This window comes from Nomascus leucogenys, chromosome 16 (assembly GCF_006542625.1).
Source record: "Nomascus leucogenys isolate Asia chromosome 16, Asia_NLE_v1, whole genome shotgun sequence".
Lineage (NCBI taxonomy): Eukaryota > Metazoa > Chordata > Mammalia > Primates > Hylobatidae > Nomascus > Nomascus leucogenys.
The window spans coordinates 86,642,569-86,663,975 of NC_044396.1; the positions used below are offsets into that span (position 1 = coordinate 86,642,569).

The window sequence follows — 21,407 nt, forward strand, 5'->3', positions numbered from 1 at the left end:
GGCAAAACATGAGACTGGTAAGCGTCAAAAGAGAAACACAAATAATGAAGTACAGCAGCCCTGTGGGAAAGCAATCATCCGGAATTTAGAAATAAAGTTGTACCGGCACCTCCTATTTCCATCCCTTTAGCTCTACTTTATCCCTTTCTTCCTAGAATCAGAGAACTGAGGCTAAAAGAAACCCAAGAAACGTAAAGGTATCATTTCCTTATTTTGCAATATGACAAAACTGAGACCCAAGTAGTAGAAAAAGTTGGCACTGAAGCAAGCTACCTGTTCCAGTGGTCCTCTCCTTGAACCTGATGACTGATGCCCTTCTTTTCTTTGGGAGGGGGGTGTGGGGAATGGGTCTCACTCTGTCACCCAGCCTGGAGTGCAGTGGTGCAATCTTGGCTCACTGCAACTTCCGCCTCCAGTCTCAAGCAATCCTCCCACCTCAGCCTACCAAGTAGCTGGGACCACAGGTGTGAGCCACCACGCCCCATTAATCTTTTGTATTTTTGGTAGAAGCAGGGTTTCACCATGTTTCCCAGGCTGGTCTCAAACTCCTTCACTCAGGCAATCCACTTGCCTCCCTCGGCCTCCCAAAGTGCTGGGCTTATAGGCGTGAGCCACTGCGCCCAGCCTTGATGCCCTTCTTCCCAGACAACTGAAAAGTGTTGAAAACTAAGACATGACTTTACAAATACCTCACCCTCCCAAAAATGTCAGCGGAAAGAAAGAGAGAGAAACAACACAAATTTCCAATGTTTTGTTAGAAAATACTTCATAATGTTTGAATACCATTCCTTTTTAGGAGTTGCATTCCTGCTTTGACAACAAGACATTTTTGTCCATCTGAACTCCCTTTCCTGCCAAAGAACTCAGAGAATCATGACAGAGAGGATAGGCAGAGTGTGCTGCTGTGGACCCGTGATACCACCAACTACTCACACCGACCCCATCCCTCCACATCAGTTGGTCCAGGCTCTGCCAGATTAAATGGCTTCTATCTGCTCAAAGGCTAAGCCCAGACTGCAGAACCAGGCATGAGATGACAGAACCCTGTTCAGTGCCTGTGAACACCTTCTTGACTCTGTCACTGTGGCCTACTGGATACTCCAGGCTTCCCTGCTGCTGGGGACAGCTGCTCTTCATTACTGAAGGACTGCAGTAGTTATGTGCTATCACCTTAAGAAATGGAATTCTTGCCTAAACGTTCAGGCAGCTGAGCGGTCAGTAAGGCTTATTGTTTGTGGAGGCGTAGAATCATAAAAAACTACGTGACTTTAATGCTTTCATTATTCAAGTATGACTGCTTTACTGTCATTGTATTTTTAATTTTGATTTTGGATTTTTTTTTGAGAGAGAGTACTGCTTAAGTTTTAATAGTTATGGCTCTGGCTCTTTTTCAGCCTTAGGCAAGCCCTTGAGCCTTAATTCTGATGAATCCCAGCCAAGCATTCAGCCTTTGCACTGATCCCTGGAGCTCACCTGAATTCTTGCTGAGGGCCCAACCCCCACACACACAACAGGATTGATTTTCAGAACAATCTTAAAATAAAGATAGAACTTAAGAGCTATATCACCCACTAAATTTTGAAATTAAAAATCACTGTTGAAATAATTTTGATTTCTATAGTAAACTCCAATTTTTATACATAATTTTGGTAAATAACAATACATGTATAAATAAAGTTTATTAATCTTGTTACATGAAGTATTTGCAAGCCCCTCACACAACCTGTCTTTCTGAGTAAAATAAAAAATGTTAAAAGTCTCTTATGGTTTAGCTGCCTGTCTTCCTAGAACAAATCTTCTTTCCCTCTATCCAGCCTGTGCCAGGGAGACTGTGCCCACCGCCCACCGAGCTCCCCGCTCACCTCGACCCATGCCCTGCTCCCAGGGCTCCCGAGCTCCCCTCCATCACCACACTTACCTTAACCATGGCCTGCCTGCTCTTCTGCCCTGCCTTCTAGATTATGAACTCCTTGAACGCAGGAACTGGTCTCTATTTGACCTGGTATCCCTAGAACCTACCTCCATGGCTAGCACATACAAGAACTCAATCAATGGTTCTTAATGAATGAATGAAATTAGAAATCCACTTAAGTATACTTTATCTAGATCAAATCTGCCCAAATGTTGGTTTTACTTTAGACTCAGTTCCACCACTGAGGTAGCTTGGATGATAAGAGCCTCACTTGAAAAACCAGGCCAGGTGTAATCAAGGTTGCCCCTCAAGATCCTTGAGCTCCAGGTAGGGATGGAGAGCTAAAAAGGATGGAAACTTCGGAACCACGGATCAAGGCTTCCTGAAGACACCTCCTTTCCTGAAGCAGCTTCCCTCCCTGCATACCTCCACCACTGGCACAGACACACCCAGTAAGTGTTTATCCTGCACCTGCTGGAAGTGAGGCACTGAGCCCAGGAATGGGAGGAAGTCAGGCCTGGTCTTCACTGCTCTTCCAGAAGTTCCTTCTAGTGGGGGATGTGCTCTTTCCTGCCTCTGGTACAGCAAGTTTCTGACGAACTGGAACATCAGCTTCAAACCACACATTTAGAGGGGAAAGTTCACCTTGGGCCATTTACTCACCATCTGCAGTGTGAAGGAGTTTGTGACTTTTCAGTGTCCCTTTTGATTTGAATTTCTTGCCACACATGTCACATAGGTGGGTTTTCTCAGTGCTGTGACGATTCATATGAGCCTTAAGGTTACTCTTGCTACGGGTTGCATACTCACACAAAGAACACTTGAAGGGCTTCACACCTGCCAAGGGAAAAATGTATATATCTATCTCTATATATTTACATATGTGTATGCTTATGTGTGTGTGAAACTGAAGGAATATATATATCCATATCTAAATACACTTACAGATATGTATATATAAAACATCCATTTTGAACACAGCAGTATACTTGCTTGGCCCTAACACACCACACACTTCCCACGCCAGGTTCTTCCCCAGGCTGTACCTTCCTCCTGGGATGCCTTTGCCTCCTGGTATACCAGGTGCCTCCACCCTGCAGCTTTCTCTGACCTTCCTTGGTAGATTTCCCTACCTCCCTATCAATGTTCCCAACTCCTGTAACTCTCTACTAGCTGAAACGTTCACTACACATTACAGTGAGTCCTTCATATCTGCCCTCTCCCCATAGTCTGGGAACTCCTTGAGGACAGAGATCCTGAGCAACCTGCAGAGCAGACAGTCACTAAATTCAATTGAACTGAGTTAAACTAAACACAAAGGCACCAAGGCCCTTTGCAAAAACTCAATGGGATCAGGCACCAGGACCAAATGTGGAAGCACATTTACTTTGTAAAACAAATCGAGCTTTAGCAACTGGTGGGTGATGGGCTGATGACTCTGACTGTAGGGGCATCTTGGCATTCACCACTCCTTCATTCACCAGGTGTCTACTGAGGATCTATTTTCATAGTAGGAAATTTTATAGAGAAGAGTGAATCCCAGCCTTCACTGTCCGGTGGGAGATGCAGACAGGTAAATAGGCCGTTGCAACATGGTGTGATGTGCTATAGGGACAGGGGCTGGGGCCGGGGGGAAGGGGAAAGAGGGCGGGGAACAAACCTGAACACAGTAATGAAGCAGACAATTTTTAGTAAGCCAAACGGTTTTACCCATTATCTACATTACCTATGACTTTGCAGTCGAGGAAACCAACGCTTAAAGAGGCTGAGGGCGATGTCCAGGGGCACAGAGCTGAGCTGCACATTGGGGTCTGATGTGCCTTAGGGCCCACGCAAAGCCCAGCTCTGGCCTGGGTTTCTAGAGATGAAGTAATAATCTAATCGTAAGTGTCAACAGGCTGTGTGCCCTTGAACTTATGTTTGGATCATAGTTCTCATCTCTGTAAAATGACAGGAGCAGGAGTCACTTCCCAAGAAGCCTTCAGGACACCAGATCCCTCGCTCTGGGTTGGTCATTTACAACACACTCTCACCAGAGCAGGGCCACAGCTGTGGTGCTAGCCTGGGTCAAGCAGCATCTTTCTGTATCTCACATTACCCTCAGCAGGCATTTCAATCCCGAGTCAAAGCTACAGATGGCTCAGAACTACCACCACCACAGAGAAGCCCACACAAACCATACAAAGAGGGAACACGGTGCATCCCTGCTGTCTTTAGATCCTTTATAAATGTGTAAACAGTTGAGTATATTCAGGCACTATTTGACCTGGTGTTTTTCTAAAACATTAAAAGAACTCAAAAATGAAGAAGACATGCACTGTCTCCCAGTCCTGGAGAAGCCAAATTCCTAATATCTGTTCCTCATTATGACTGGAAGGAGAAGAACCAAGCAAAGCAACACAGAGACTGAAGTATACATATTTCCATTAACATCTTTGCCCACCCACGGGCCGGTTGTGGAACCCTAGGGAGTCACCTCAACAGCTCTGTACTTCTGTGGACTCTGTGACATATGGTCGTGGAAAATGAGATGGTGCAGGTTAACCAGCTGTGGATCTCCAGATCATCCACAACATGGCATTCAGCCCAAGGTGATATACCAAGACACTGTCTACTCTAAATTCTCCCCTAAGAGCCAGTGTTTAGAACTGCTGTAGTGGATGGGTCCCAGGTCCATTGCTTGACTATTAGGAAACCTTAAACAAAGTTGCAGGTCCTCTAAGCAACAAATGTCACAGGTATGCACAAAGTTCTACACAAATGGTTAATTTCTGTGACTACAATCAATACCTGTGTTTTCTGTTTTTCTTTCTTTTTTCAATTTAATTTTTTGGGTTTTTGAATTTGTTTTTCTTTTTTTCTTTTTATTATTATACTTTAGGTTTTAGGGTACATGTGCACAATGTGCAGGTTTGTTACATATGTATTCATGTGCCATGTTGTTTTGCTGCACCCATTAACTCGTCATTTAGCATTACGTATATCTCCTAATGCTGTCCCTCCCCCCTCCCCCCGCCCCACAACAGTCCCCGGAGTGTGATGTTCCCCTTCCTGTGTCCATGAGTTCTCATTGTTCAATTCCCACTTATGAGTGAGAACATGCGGTGTTTGGTTTTTTGTCCTTGCGATAGTTTATGAGAATGATGGTTTCCAGTTTCATCCATGTCCCTACAAAGGACACAAACTCATCATTTTTTATGGCTGCATAGTATTCCATGGTGTATATGTGCCACATTTTCTTAATCCAGTCTATCGTTGTTGGACATTTGGGTTGGTTCCAACTCTTTGCTATTGTGAATAGTGCTGCAATAAACATACGTGTGCACGTGTCTTTATAGCAGCATGATTTATAGTCCTTTGGGTATATACCCAGTAATGGGATGGCTGGGTCAAATGGTATTTCTAGTTCTAGATCCCTGAGGAATCGCCACACTGACTTCCACAATGGTTGAACTAGTTTTCAGTCCCACCAACAGTGTAAAAGTGTTCCTATTTCTCCACATCCTCTCCAGCACCTGTTGTTTCCTGACTTTTTAATGATGGCCATTCTAACTGGTGTGAGATGGTATCTCACTGTGGTTTTGATTTGCATTTCTCTGATGGCCAGTGATGATGAGCATTTTTTCATGTGTTTTTTGGCTGCATAAATGTCTTCTTTTGAGAAGTGTCTGTTCGTGTCCTTCGCCCACTTTTTGATGGGGTTGTTTGTTTTTTTCTTGTAAATTTGTTTGAGTTCATTGTAGATTCTGGATATTAGCCCTTTGTCAGATGAGTAAGTTGCAAAAATTTTCTCCCATTCTGTAGGTTGCCTGTTCACTCCGATGGTAGTTTCTTTTGCTGTGCAGAAGCTCTTTAGTTTAATGAGATCCCATTTGTCGATTTTGGCTTTTGTTGCCATTGCTTTTGGTGTTTTAGACATGAAGTCCTTGCCCACGCCTATGTCCTGAATGGTATTGCCTAGGTTTTCTTGTAGGATTTTAATGGTTTTAGGTCTAACATTTAAGTCTTTAATCCATCTTGAATTAATTTTTGTATAAGGTGTAAGGAAGGGATCCAGTTTCAGCTTTCTACATATGGCTAGCCAGTTTTCCCAGCACCATTTATTAAATAGGGAATCCTTTCCCCATTGCTTGTTTTTGTCAGGTTTGTCAAAGATCAGATAGTTGTAGATATGCGGCATCATTTCTGAGGGCTCTGTTCTGTTCCATTGATCTATGTCTCTGTTGTGGTACCAGTACCATGCTGTTTTGGTTACTGTAGCCTTGTAGTATAGTTTGAAGTCAGGTAGCGTGATGCCTCCAGCTTTGTTCTTTTGGCTTAGGATTGACTTGGCGATACGGGCTCTTTTTTGGTTCCATATTAACTTTAAAGTAGTTTTTTCCAATTCTGTGAAGAAAGTCATTGGTAGCTTGATGGGGATGGCATTGAATCTATAAATTACCTTGGGCAGTATGGCCATTTTCATGATATTGATTCTTCCAACCCATGAGCATGGAATGTTCTTCCATTTGTTTGTATCCTCTTTTATTTCATTGAGCAGTGGTTTGTAGTTCTCCTTGAAGAGGTCCTTCACATCCCTTGTAAGTTGGATTCCTAGGTATTTTATTCTCTTTGAAGCAATTGTGAATGGGAGTTCACTCATGATTTGGCTCTCTGTTTGTCTGTGATTGGTGTACAAGAATGCTTGTGATTTTTGTACATTGATTTTGTATCCTGAGACTTTGCTGAAGTTGCTAATCAGCTTAAGGAGATTTTGGGCTGAGACGATGGGGTTCTTGTCCTATGTTTTGAGAGTAAACGGAGACAAGGGACATTTTATGGTACAGGGGATCAATTCCAAAGAACCCCAATGTAGTGTGTGTACTGATATCCTGTTTCCTTTGTGATTCCTTCATTACAGAGAAAGTCATAAACTAGAAAAAAAAAAAAAAAGACGCCAGGATACAGCAGCCTTTGGCTTTCTGAATCTTTATCAATTCTGAAGTCGCTTAAAATATTAGATTACTTTCAAATGGCACATATGCCACATTACTGCATCATCACAAGTATTTACTTAACACAATAGCATCAGCCATGTATTAAGTACCCAATATGTGCTAAGCCTTCTACTAAGGGTTTTACATAAATTATCTCGTTGATCCTTGCAACAAATCCCAAAGCAGATCACATTATAGATAAACAAACTGAGTTTCAGAGAGATGGAATTATTTGTCCATCACACATGGTGAGGGTGGGATTTGAACCCAGTTCTCTCACTTCTTCTCATGTGAGTACAATTACAGTTTGATGCCTTTATAAGCCTATGGTCTCCAGCCTCTGCTTGGCCCTCTGTGCTTCCATCAGGGTCAGCTCCCTGCTGATTCCCATGAACGCCATTCCAAGCCTGCCTTCTTGGCATTCTTTGCTGAGCAAACTGTGACCATCAGCTATGAATGTCTTCAACTTCATAACAAAGAAACAACACGTGTATATACACATACCTGCTACTACCCTCACCCCCTTCACTCCTGTCTCAGTGTAGGAGGTGCCTCCTCCTCCTGAAACAAGTCAGTTCAGAAGAGATGAGCAAGGGTTTCGGAATCAGATGGCATTGGTTCAAATCCCAGTTCTGCCACTTGTTAGCTGTGTGACCCTGGGCCAATTACTTCATCTCTCTAAACCTTTTTCCTCATTAGTAAAATGGGGATGGTAACAGCACCCGCCTTTAAGGTTGTTGAGAATACTGACTCCAATAACGTGAGTTCAAACACTGAGCACTGGCATCTAGTAGGTGCTCATTATATGCTGATAAACAAAAAAGTAGCTTCCAACCTTGGAATTTCAGCTCCTTCTGCCTTCTCCAGGTTCCCAATCTGTCAGTTATGATTCTCATTACTGAACCATTGGTCTCTCTCTCCTTAATAGTTCCTTCCCTGGGACCTATAAATAGGTCATTTTATCCCATATTGTAGAAAATATTTCATCCTTCATCCCCCTTGAGTCCTGTTTTCCTATCTGCAGCATTCCAGGTTCCTAACTAACAGGCAGGGACCTGATGCAGGTGTCTGGAAGGGCCTTCCCTGGCCCCTTGGCTCCTACCCTAATCCCTAGGAGGGCCATGTCCTTATCCAGGGGGAGAAAACAAAGTTGACGGTCTGTTGCCCTAGCAGAATCTTCACTTCCAACTTCCCAAAGCCCTGAGAGTGGCCCCACACTTCCCTTCATTGGCAAGCAACCCAAAAGCATAGCCTACCTTCTTCTCTCCATTTCCTCATCTCCATTTTGCCTTTCCACCTTCTGAATTCCTTCGCCATAGCCTGAATGGTAACACTCCACACTGCTGGAATGGGAGAACTACTTGCTGCCCTCCTTCCTTCATTCATAATACCAACAGTTCTGGAAAACCTGCTACGCACAGGGCACAGGGTGGGCACTGGAGTTCCTGCCATGAATAAGTCTCTGGTGTTCCTGTTCTCAAGGTACCTACTTTCCAGCAGGCGAGTCATGGTGATTTATTTCACTACAATTGCAATGAGACCTATGAAGGAGTGCACACCTCGATTCATTGCAATTGCAACTAATTAAGTAATGGTTTAAATTACTGTTTGTAGCTGGTTGATGGACACACCTCTCACTGTGCTAAGGAAATTCTAACAACAGGGATGTGAAGATATGGCTTCCTCTTAATGTACTCCCAAAATGAAGGATGGAAGCACAAAGTTAGAAAGGTGCCCAATTTGGAAAGATGAATACTCACCTTCATGAGCCCAAATATGACGCTGAAGGTCTGAGCCATTCTTCATGAAATAAAAGTCACAATATGGGCATTTCATGGCTCTCTTTCCAATTAGCCCTTTCAGCTGAACCCTCCTCCCGAGAACCTCAGAAATGGTGCTCATGGAGACCTCTAGAAGAAAAGCAGGATGTCAGAAGGAGTCAGAGCACCTCAGGGGAAGGTAGACATAAATAAACCTCATTGTTAAGCAGCACCACAGGAGGAATCAAGGTGTGCCTCATGGTGTCCAGAGACAGAATTTTCACCTAAAAAGTTAAACCAGAACCAAATCGAGTCTCAGATCTCAGTATCTGTTAACATCACATATGAGGAATGGAGAAGCAACATCACAAGGCAATTACCACACAAATGCAGAAAGTGAAACTGTCTAAAGGAAAAGTGACTCAGTTTCCCCCATAAGTCAATGTCATAGAAAAAAGCATAGCGGGGCACTAGAGGAAACAAGAAACAGAAACGTAAGGAACTAAACCACTAGATGCAAATGCATGGATGCTGGTTCAAGCAAACCAACAGTTAAAAAGAAAAATCTTGGGGAAATTGGGGAAATTTTAAACAGATTGATAATAGGTGGCAATAATGAATGACAGTTGATCCTATTTGCTTTACTGGTAACACGGTGGTTATGTTGAAAGCAATCCTTATTAGATGGAGATGCATTTTAAAGGTTTTTATGGAGGAATTACACACTGTCTGGAATATACTTTAAAATATCCTAGAAGAAGAAAAGTGTGTATGGTAGATACATGTGAAGAAGAGTTTGACAAAATGTGGATAACTGTGGAAGCTGAGTGACAGATACAGGAGGTTCCTGGCATTGTTCTGTGTGCTCTTGTATTTTGGGATTTTCTGGAATAAAAAGTTTAAAATAATAATAAAATAATGTGTTACATCTGTTCATCAGCAAAGGCTAGCTGTTTTAAGAATAACTTTGGCTCACATTGGATCCCATATTACTTAGGACATGAGTTAACATGAGAAGGACAGAGCTAGGCCTTCAGAGAAGCACATAGCCCACACAGATGAAGGCCTCACAGCTCTGTCCATTCCCAGCTGAAACATGAGTGTTAGTGCCCTTCTATTATTTCTTTATCTTCCTCCATTTATAATCAATGAGTCAGTTCCCTTATACCAAGAGCAGATACAAAATAAAGAACAGGAAAAAAGCGACAGATACTAAGGGAGAGGCACATGTAGAAGGAGTATCTGTTACTCCCTCATAAAACACACAACACCCTTGTCTGCCTTCTTGGGCCTGCCTGTGGAGGCACTGGAGATCTGCGGATAAGCCCCGCCTCAGGGAGCCCATGGGAGTTGCTGGAGAGTCACAGTGACTGGAGCACAGTGGTCAGTGCGCCGTGTGTGATGTTAGCAGGGGTGGGGGGTGGACCCTCAGCCAGGCTGGAAGCTACAAAAGCCTCCCCAAAGGCAGGGCTCTGAGGAAGAATGCAAAGAATGAACAGGAATTAACCAGGCAGGGCAGAAGGGAAAATGTTCCAGGTGGCACAAACAGAAATGACAAGGTATGAACACCCAGGTAGCTGATGCCTCATGCACCTGAGCAGTGTAGAATATGAGAAGACCCATGGTGATTGTCTCTCCAACTCAAGGATGCTCCTCAGCCTGGGCAGGAGCCAACACCCCTTACAAACCACCACTCTGGGTAACACAAGCTTATGACAACAACCCTGCCTCATATGCAACTCATCCAAAGGCATGCAAAGTTCCCATTAAAAGAGGCAGGGGGTATCACTGAAATTGCAGGGGTGAGGGCAGATGCATCTGAAGACCAGATAAAAGAACAAAAGGAAATAAATAATTACATCAACTTCCCAGCGTTGAATAAAGATGTTTGTTTCCCATGAATGTATTCACAGCTTCATCCGTTTTTGTTTCTATATAGTGCAGTTAATGTAAAACATTGTTTTAAAATAAACATAAGCATTTTTAACATTAATCTTCCACTCTAAAATGCACAACCTTACCAGGATGGTTGGTCTTGATATGTGACTTTATCAATCGATCCTCTGAAAAAGACTTTTCACAAACAGGACAAGAATAACTCCTTTTGTCCTTAATAGAAAGAGAACATAATCAATTGACTTTCTCATTTAAATCTGTGGCCTGTAAAAAATAACCACCACCATCACCATCATCACCCACCACCACCACCACTACCACTCACGCTATCAACAGTCATCACCACCACCATCACCATCATCAATACCACCATCACCACCACTAGCACTATCACCAGTCATCACCACCATCACCACTACCACCACCATCATCACCATCATCACCACCACCAGCACCATCAATAGTCATCACCACCACCACAACCAACGCCATCACCACCATCAACACCACGACCACCATCACCATCACCATCATCACCACCATCACCACCACTAGCACTATAACCAATCATCACCACCATCACCACTACCACCACCATCATCACCATCATCACCACCACCACCACCACTATCATCAATAGTCATCACCACTACCACAACCAACGCCATCACCACCATCAACACCACGACCACCATCACCATCACCATCATCACCACCACCAGCAGCACTATCAATAGTCATCACCACCAAAACCAACACCACCATCACCACCCCATCAACAACACCACAACCACCATCACCATCACCACCACCACCACCACTACCACTAGCGCTATCAACAGTCATCACCACCACCATCACCATCACCACCACCATCACCACCACTAGCACTATCAACAGTCATCACCACCATCACCACTACCACCACCATCACCATCATCACCATCACCACCACTATCAACAGTCATCACAACCAACACTGCCACCATCACCACCACCACTATCAACATCACCACGACCCCCATCACCATCATCAACACTAGCATTCTCATCAGCACCATCATTATCATCAGCTTCATCAAAACCAGACAAAGTACATCCTTCCAAGCACATACATACAGCCTCTACCGGGTGCTGCACAGCCTGGCGAGCTCGAGAGTAGGGGAATGGGGGAATGGCATCAGCCCCATTTCAGAAGGAAGGGATGGGGCTTAGAGGGGAGAGTTCTGTGGAGGTGGGTGGTACTCAACCTCAAGGCTGCAGGTCTACCACACAGACCAGTGCTACTCTATAACCCAAGAGCATATTATGTCCGCCAGCACTCAACGCAGGGATTGCACAGGCAAGTGATTTTATTGAGACTCACAACCACTCACAAAAGATAGGCACAGTTCACGCTCATGTTACAGATTAAGAAAACGAGGCCCAGGAGATAAGCCCAAAGTCTGAGAGGAGGAGCCAGTGTTGGAAGCAGAGTGTGCGGGTGGCCACCCAGGATGCCTCCTGCCCCTCAGTGTCCCACTGAGGCTGCAGGTAGGCTGTTCATACTGCACTGCTGCAGCTTCACAGCCAGGGCCACCATGGTGTAACATTCTCAATTAGGAAGAAGCTTTTGTGAATTACCAAGATACGGCTTTTGCTCACCTCCCTTTGCTCTCAGCACTCACTTGAGGGCAATTTCATATCAATCTTTTCCCCCAGCATGGGTGTTATTGGTTGAATTGTATCCCCTAAAAAATCACATGTTGGCGTCCTAACCTCCAATACCTCAGAATGTGACCTTATTTGGAGATAGGGTCTTTACAGAGGTAATCTAGTTAAAATGAGGTCACTAGGGTGGGCCCTCATCCAATGTGACTGGTGTCCTTATAAAAAGGGGAAATTTGAACACAGAGCTGCACACAGGGAGAACACCATGTGCAGATGGAGGCAGAGACCACAGCAATGCATCTGCCAGCCAAGAAATGCCAAAGACAGACAGCAAATCACCTGAAGCTCAGAGAGAGGCACGGACCATATCCTCCCCTACAGCCCTCAGGAGGAAGCGGCCCTGCCAACACCTTGACCTCTGCCTTCTGCTCTCCAGAATAGTGTGACAGTAAAAATCTGCTGTTTATACCACCAGCATGTGGCACTTTGACTGCCATGCTTACCAAACCCACAGCTTACAGAGAGCCAAACCCTGGTAGGGAGGACTCTGCGCAGACAGCTGAATAAAAAGTAAAAACAAAAAATTCAGAACTGCCACTGCAAGGAAATGTTTTGGGCCGTGTGTGTTTTTGGGGAGGTTAATCCACTCCACGCTCACTTGGATTTACAGAAGGACTAATTCCCTCTACTTGTCGAGCCCCTACTGTGAGCTCCACAAGGCACCAAGTGTGTTCCACGCCTTGTGTGATGAATGCTCTCCTCACTGTGCTCCCCGCCGAGCAGTCTACTCCTGCTCTAAATAATAAAAAGCAAAAGAGCTACCACTTCTTAAGAACTCCCTGGATGCGAAGTGATTTACATACCATATCCTATGAGGTCTTTAGAAACTTGCCCAAGGTTCACACTACACCGAGGGCAGAGCTGGACTCCAGAGCTCATGCTCTTGTGAGACCCTGACTAGCAGAACAGGTTCAGGGCTCAGAGCCCTGGGTTCAAATCTTGGTTTTGCCCCTTATTAGCTGTAGAACTTTGCGCAAATGATTTAACCTCTCAGTGCCTCCGTTTCATCGTCTGTAAAATGGAAATAAAAAACAAGGCCTCCTTCACAGGGTCACAAGAAGGATAAGGGAGATGAAAAAGACATAGAGTGTTTAGAATGGAGCCTGTCCTATAGTGAGTGCTCAATAAATCTGAAAGACTTTGCTGCTGTGGTTCCTGCATTGCTATCACGCAACTCAGCCTGAGACAGCAGCCCTCCTCATGGGCTAATATTCCCTGGGAGTCTCTGAGAGCGGGATCTGAACGAGCACCCTCCACCTCCTTTGGTGCTCCCCAGCGTACACTTAGAAAAAATGTACTTTACATTAAAAACCAAAACCAAACCAAACCAAAAGTCCCTCTGAACAACCAAATGGTTTCGATGCACTTCCTACCAAACATCTGAATACCAAGCAACGCCAGCCAGGCGCACATGTCCAAGGGATCCAGGCACCTCTTAAGAAACTGTCCGAAGTTTTCTGGCCAGGCAATGCCACAGGTCCCCACACAGGCTACACCAGAGGCTCAGGGCTCCTCAGAGTACTCCTGTCACTGTCCTCCTCTGCCCTTGGCCTTGGGCAAGATGCCCCAGATCAGGCGGGCATCCTGGAGGAGACCTCCACCACCCCTGGCTGCCTCTCGGTGCCCCCATCATCAGAGTTGATGGAGGCGTTCAGAAGGGCTTTGAAGGAGTTTACAGTGATCTCCCCTGAGCCTCTGCTATTTGATTTTTTTTCTTTTAATCTCTGATAGTCAGAAAGCAATTTATCTCAGAGCTTATCAGGGCCCTTATTTTTTGATGCCTTTGAAGACTGTCAGAAGGACACAGATGGTGGTAAAGGGTACTAGGCGGGGGTGGTGGGGGGAACTCTTAGGACTCACTGACTTCTTTTTCAAAACCTCAGTTCCATACCAGAGATGAAAACTCAGACTGACACAGCAAACTTAAAAAGAGTGGTGGTTAAAAGAGCTCCCAGCAGAGATGGAGAGTCTGAGAGACCCGTGCCTTAATGACGGTAGGACAGCCCAGCTTTTGGAGTCTGTTTGCTCTGACAGAAATGGCCTTCAAAGCAATCAGCACCCTTTGAAAGAAGGAAGATGCTGCACGAAGCCATGGCATGGCCTGGGGTGCAGGGTCAGCCCCAAGCCTGAGGCTCACAGCCCAGCTCTCTGCTCCGGGCAAACCTCATCTGGTCTATGCCTTAGCGGCAGGTGCTTTAAAAAATAAAGGTGGGGGTTTCTACTCAACCATTTCTCAGGAATAAAGGCCACAGTCAGGGCATGTGCTTTCCTCCATGAACTTACTCATTCATTCCTCAACTGCTACAGGGCCCCTGCTATGTGTCAGGCGCTGCACTGAGGAAGAGGTGTGAGACTCTCAGGCGCTCTAATGCTCATCAAGAAAGAGATGTGTCAACACGTGGAACCCAACCATCAGTGAGGATGTCTGCAGAAAGTGCAGCAAAGCACAGGAAAAGTGATGCTGAAATTGCAACTGATTTGAACAAGTTAGAAGAAAGCCAGAACGTGCTCGATTTAGGATTTCAACTCAAGCGTTTTCCTTTCCACCGGAAATAGTTCTGTTTTGCCATGTGATGCCCTTTCAATTTTGAATCTCAGTTTTTGCTGAAATGAAGCTGATCTATACACAACATGCTCTGGTAGCCTGAGGTCTCCCGGACAGTGGATAATACACCTAAATGGAGCAACACAGAAACAACCTTGTTTTGTGATCAAGTAAGAAAAGACCATTTTCTTATAGCTCTTGGGAAGGGAAAACATTATGTGCAATCATTTTAATTAAATAACATGTCCTCTACTTTAAAAGTACACATACTGACTGGGTGTACCCATTTATTTTCAGAAAGAGATTGAAAGTAGCTTCCTCTACCTTCTCAGTGTTTTGTTGGCAATATATTATTTTAGCTTATCTCCAGAAAGTACATGTAAGATTTCTTTTGAATATGTGTACCTTGATAGCCAAAGAAATACTATGCACTTCTCAATGAAAAAGGTTAAGTATTCTAAACATTTGTTGAGAGACCATCAGACTCAGTAGATGCACCACCACCAATCACTATTACTATTCCTCTTCTTCCTCCTCCTCCTACTGAAAAGGAGGATTAGAAGGATGAATTACTCTAGACAGGCCCCTCCCTATATGCTGTGTCCCTTACAAACATGATCTTGCTAAACTCCCATGGAGGTGGGTCCTGTTGTCTTCATTTCCAGTGGATTTGTTAGGTTATGGAGCCACACCACTTTTAAGTCCCAGAGTCAGAAAGTAACATCAAATGTACCAACTCTCAAGCTCAGGCTGTAACTGCTACAAGACCCTTAGCATCGGGTATCTTTGAGGTTTTCTGAGAAGCAACACAGGCTAGAAATAAAGGGAATAAACTGGCATATCATAAACATCCACCAGATGCTCCACTTCCTGCTGCCTCACACTTTTGTGTCAGAAGGAACTTTAAATAACAGATTCTCAGATCCCACCTCAAATTATGGTGGAGGCAGGAGCCCAGGAATGTCATTCATAACAATTATCCCCATGAGACTCTGACTGAGGAGGTCATGAATTATGTGATTTAGGCCACTAAATATGTATTTAAGGAGACCCACAGGGGTCACCCATCTGACAGCAATACCCAGCACATTCATGCACACACTGACAGATAAACATTTAAACACTGAAACAAAGGTCTCTGAAAATAATACTTACCCTTGGTAGAGGTGAATAATGCTGACAAATTCTATTTTATTTTATTCTGTTTCATTTATAAGATATCCTAGCTGTGAATCACTAAACTGATTTCACAACCTTCTAATGGATCTTTTTTTTTTTTGAGACAGACAGAGAGAGAATGCTGACTTGGGTGTTGTGTACAGTACATATTTTATAATGCAGTCCTCACAGCCCAAAGAGGCAGAGGAAAGTACTTTTTATCTCCATTTTGATAGATGAGAAAACTGAGGCTCAAGGAGGCTAAGGATTTGCCCCAAATCACAGAGACAGATACGGGGCTGAACTCGGGCACATCAGAACCTAAAGCCTCCTCTCATCCTACTAAAATCGTTTCAAGTGCCCCCTTTATAAAGTTTGCACAGTGCTGTTAAAAGTGGATTTGCTCCAGAAATGTCACTGACTAACTCTCTTGACTAGGTCCCCATATTTCTTCAATGCCAAGACATCTTTGACTGTAAGTTGACATCATCTAGTTACTAATTGGAAGAAGGAGGTAGTGGGAAGAAATTTTGTTAAATGTACACATTCTTTCCAATCATTAGGTTTATCCTTGGCTAATAAATGGCTGTAAGAGTCACAGAAACAGGCACACAGCCAGAATATCCTACAGTCCTGATACAACTGGAAAGAACTTGGATATGGGCCCATTTGAGGGGCAGGTGGGGGAGATGGCTAATTTTAATCTCCTTCATTTCTGCTCTTCATGGGAATCTGTGCTAAAAGCAGTAAACACTGAAACTAATGCAGAAGGCCAGACAGCCAGAATTATAATACCTGCTTCCATCTCCAGGGTCACAGGTAAGGAAACTAAGCCCCACGCTGGTGCAAGGTCTCGCCCCAGGTCCCATGCATTTCCTGATCAGAACAGCACCATTCTCCTGACCCAGCTAGACCCTGCCATGATCACAGTCCTAAGATCAACCACATGGACATCCACAAGGCACTTTTACATCACAAAGCACAATCATGCTATCCCACTGGAGCACTGCCACCATCCAGAGAAAGCAGGGAAGTATTTTTCACTCCACTTTCAGGTAAAGGGAAATAAAGACCAAGCAGTCTGCACAGTCCACAGACGTAGAGCCAGAGAGCCCTGTCCCATAACTCCAAATTCCCAGTTTTATCCACTTCATGGCAGCAATAATGGTACAAGTGTCAAAACAGTGACAATGACACGGCTAAATCCTGGTGGGTGGCGAATAAAATAACTTTTCTTAGATGCTTCATAATTTTTCTTAGATGCTTCATAATTTTTGAAAACCCTTTTAAGGAAAGGTTAATACTTAACCTCCTAGAATTAACCTCCATGCTTTCTTAGGTGATTTCACAAAGAATTAGATTGAATCCTGTGGATTTAAAACACTCTGTAGTTGGGAGGTACTGTCTTGGTGAAATTACCACTAAAAAATGCCATCAACTGATGAAATGCAGTGTATCCACGCAATGGAATATTATTCAGCTATAAAAACGAAAGCATGGATGAATTAAGTGACAGAAATGAGTCACAAAAGTCAATATTCAAAATGTATATTGAATATACATATTTTATTATTTCTTTCATATGAAATGAAAGAAATTTCATATGAAAGAAAGAACAGGCAAATCCACAGATATAGAAAGTAGATTAATAGCTGCCTAGGGCTCAGGGAGGGGAACAAGGGATGGCAGCTGATGGGTACCAGGTTCCTTTATGGGATGATGAAAAAGCTCTGAAATTAGCTATGGTGATAGTTGCACAACTCCGTGAATACACTAAAAAAAAAATTTGATTTCACACTTTAATATGCAAATTGTATGCTATGTAAAATATATCTTGATAAAGTAAAGCTGTTACCAAAAAAAATCCACCTTAACTGTCCTTGAAAATACGGAATTCTATTTAAAACACTTTGCAATAGCAACTTTATTATCAGATCAAAAGAGTCTTCATTCTGGGAAAGCAGATTTTTTTTTTGTACTGTATCAACATTTTCTTGGTACCCTTGGCTTCATTACAAAAATAATTTGCAGGCTCAAAAGACAAATGTTGTCTAAACTAAAAATCCTGGAACCTGTTTTCATAAATCATGCTATCTTACTATGTTGGCAATATGGTCCACCTGCTTTATGGAAAATGTTGAGTAATTCAATATCCTGGAGTAAATACAAAAAGCTTCCCCTTGGTGTGTGCTGTTGACTCTGCTGGGAATTTCCTCCTCACTCTCTTTCCTGGCCCAAATCTACTCATAACCTCAGAACCCCTTCCTCCAGACAGCCCTCAGAACCCTTCCTCCCAGGCCCTTTCCAGGCAAATTTTTTTTTGGGGGGAGTACATTGTTGTATTGATGTCACTGTCCCTCTCACGTTGCCATTTTGCCATTACTGTTTACTTGTTTAGCTCCCCCTTCACAAAACCAAGAGCACCCTGAAGGCAGGGACCAGGTCTTACTTGAAAATCTCAATGCCTGACATGTAGAGGAGGGGCCTCCAGCCAGTGCTGGCTGGCTTTGGAAGCAGCAGCAACACATTCACCTTTAAAAGCGTTTCAGCTGGAAGAACTGCAAATATCAGTGAGGGAAAAGACTGAAGTTAAACTTACAACTTCTAAGAAAATGTGAGAGCTAATGAGAAGCAGGCTAGCATATCTTTTTTATAAGGTCAACTGAGTCACACCCCCTTATTCAGCACAGTGCTCTTCTCTTGCAGTTAGTTGCATAGAAATTTTATTATTGTAGCATAAAGCACAACTGCCACTTAACAGCACAGAAAGAATCAGCACAGTCCCTGCCCTCATGGCACAACATCTGCCTCAACCACATTCCTTCAGATGATGGACAAGTGTCCAAGAGACCTACCAAGAGCCATGTGGCTGCTGTTAATGACCAACTACAACAAAATGAGCAGCCCCGGGCAGTGGTGAGAATGTGGGCTTGAATTCTGTCTCTGTCCCTTACCAATGGCACGACCATGAGCAAGTTACCAAATGACTCTGTAATGCCAGGCCCCTAATCTGCCCAGTGGAGGAAATACTCCAGCTCCTAGAAGTAGTATGAGAATTAAGACTGCACAAGGAGTTGACCCACAGGATAAACACAGCAGCTGTTCCTTTCCTTTCCCCCAACATGTATTTCCCCAGATGCCATCCTATGTGTTCACATTGAAGAGATAATCCTCTCAGAAGGAAGATTCATAACCATAGAAAGCTGAAAAGAGCAACCTCTTTAAATGCTGGTTTATTAAAAAGAATGAAGACAGATGAGACTGGGGCCAAAGATCTCAGCGCACACTCCTGACACTCCCCTGCTGATCATGAGGCTCAGGGATGTGGCCAGGAAGCCAGGCATCAGCAGCTGGGGAAGAAAATCGCTGGGCTGAACCATGGGTCCCTCACAACAGGCAGGCAAGATTTGGGCACTGAAGAATACATACAGTCCCAGGTGGTAAAGCTCACTTACGACTTCCTTTTTCTTGTCATTCTTTCGGCCTATGTTTCAAAATCTCTAAATCCAGAGCAGCAAGTTCCAAAAGGAGAAGTAGAATCAATAATGATAACAGTCCATGACACACAGTGCTTGCTCCATGCCAGGCACTGTTCTGAGACACTTACATCTATTCTCTCACTTCATCCTCACCCAAGGATGGGTAAACTGAGGCAAGTAGGTCACACATGACTTTTCCCAAGGCTAAACACATGGTAAACGGGGGAGCCAGGGTGAAGACCCAGCAGTCTGCTTCCTAGTCTTTATTGCCATATTCAAAGGCTTCTCCCAAGAACTCGTTCTCATATTGGCTTTGCTCCCTCCCGACTTCATATGAGTTTCCAGCAAAATCACTTTAATGAATTCTGCCACCTCACTTATCCTGGCCATAATAGCGTACTGGAAGCAGTACCTACGTAACAGCAGTTCTATGAGGAATTACAAACAATGTGTCTTCACATGCTACTCAAAGAGAGAGAGAAAGAAAAGGAAGGAGAGACAATGTGTACTGAGAAGTGCCAAGTGACAAGCAATAGCCGGTACACAGTCAAGTATATGACAAGTACTGTGCCAAGTTCTTTAGAGTACTGTACATAGATGTGTATGTGTGTGTGTGCACGCATATAAGTGTATGTGTGTAGGTGTGTATAAGCACGTGTGTAAATATATGTGTGTATATGCATATGTGTGTGGATGTATACAAAATAGATTTGTTAAAAATATGTATCTTACACAGAAGGCTATTTCATACAGGCCTCAGGTTGCCCAAGGCCACAGGGCCTGTGACAGTGCTGGAGACAGTGTTTGAATCCAGGTATCCAACCCCAAAGTCCATGCTCTGACCTACTCACCACACCCAAACACCTGACTTTACCCTTAGTGACAAACTGCTATGATTTTTATGCCAGGAAACCATGGTAGCACATCAAATGTCTGAAGCTTCACTTTTTGCTGTCTGTAGCATAAAAAGGCATTAATTAAAACAGAACCACACCTGGGGCCAGATGTGCTTCCTTTATAACTTGAAGAAGTCTCAAATCACTCTCAGGTGTCAGCCTCTTGAGTTAGATTAGAATTTGCAAAAATGAACATTCATTCATTGTGTTACAAGATCCTCCACCAAAGACCTAAAGAAATTTACCTTTGTGAATATTAACAGCATCTTGAATTAACATGTCACTTTTTAAAAATAAACGTGCTTCAAAGACATTCTCTCCCAGAGACTAAAATAAATAACACAAAACTGTGACAACAGTGGTCATCAACATCTACTATGCTCTTACTCTGAACCAAATACTGTTCTCATCACTGTACAGCATTATCCAATTCAACCTCTCAACCACGTTCAGTAGGAGCTATTACTGCTATCTCTGCTATTAATTATTCTTTAAAATGTCATTTGAGAAATTCGGACTTTACTTCTACTCTATAGATATTTCTTCTGTAGACTTTATCTGATGCTAAAAAAATTTGCACAGGAAACAATTTGTTCCATCTAATCTCTTTTTTCAGCGTACTAGAGACTCTTGCTGTGAAAGGAACCTGGGAAGCCTCTGTCACGTGCACAGCTGTGTAAGGAGAAGGACCGCCCTATGTTTTCAGGGCTGACCTGCAGCGGAGGCACCTACATATAAGCACAAACTTGAGAAAGCAATGAGCACCCAGGGGAGACAGGGCTGCCGCTTGGGCTTGCTACTTACCAGCGCTGTGTGAACTTTAAGATGTGCCTGTAGCTTATATTTATCTGGAGTCGAGTAGTCACAGCCGTCGGTGGGACACTTCAGCAAGATGTTACTGTGTTTCTGAATTACATGGCGTTTAAGGCAGTTTTTGGTGATGGAAGAATAATGACACTGAGAGCAATAATACAGATGTTCCCGGGTGTGGGTGCGGACATGCATATCAAAATGCACTTGGTACCAAAAAAGTTTGCCTAAAAAAATATTTTCACATGAGAACAAGGAAGTTTCT

At 43.7% G+C, this 21,407-nt stretch overlaps 1 protein-coding gene across 2 annotated transcripts in view; it reads right to left on the reverse strand.

Moving 5' to 3' along the window:
- ZFAT (zinc finger and AT-hook domain containing) overlaps positions 1-21,407 on the reverse strand; it is a 234,782-nt gene that overhangs the window by 102,582 nt on the left and 110,793 nt on the right. For both annotated transcript variants that reach the window (XM_003276274.3, XM_003276277.4), the window contains 4 exons: positions 21,137-21,369; positions 10,670-10,757; positions 8,649-8,798; positions 2,576-2,749 (listed from right to left, as the gene is read on the reverse strand). In XM_003276274.3, coding sequence (XP_003276322.2) covers positions 2,576-2,749; positions 8,649-8,798; positions 10,670-10,757; positions 21,137-21,369 — 645 coding nt within the window. The remainder of the gene's footprint in view (positions 1-2,575; positions 2,750-8,648; positions 8,799-10,669; positions 10,758-21,136; positions 21,370-21,407) is intronic.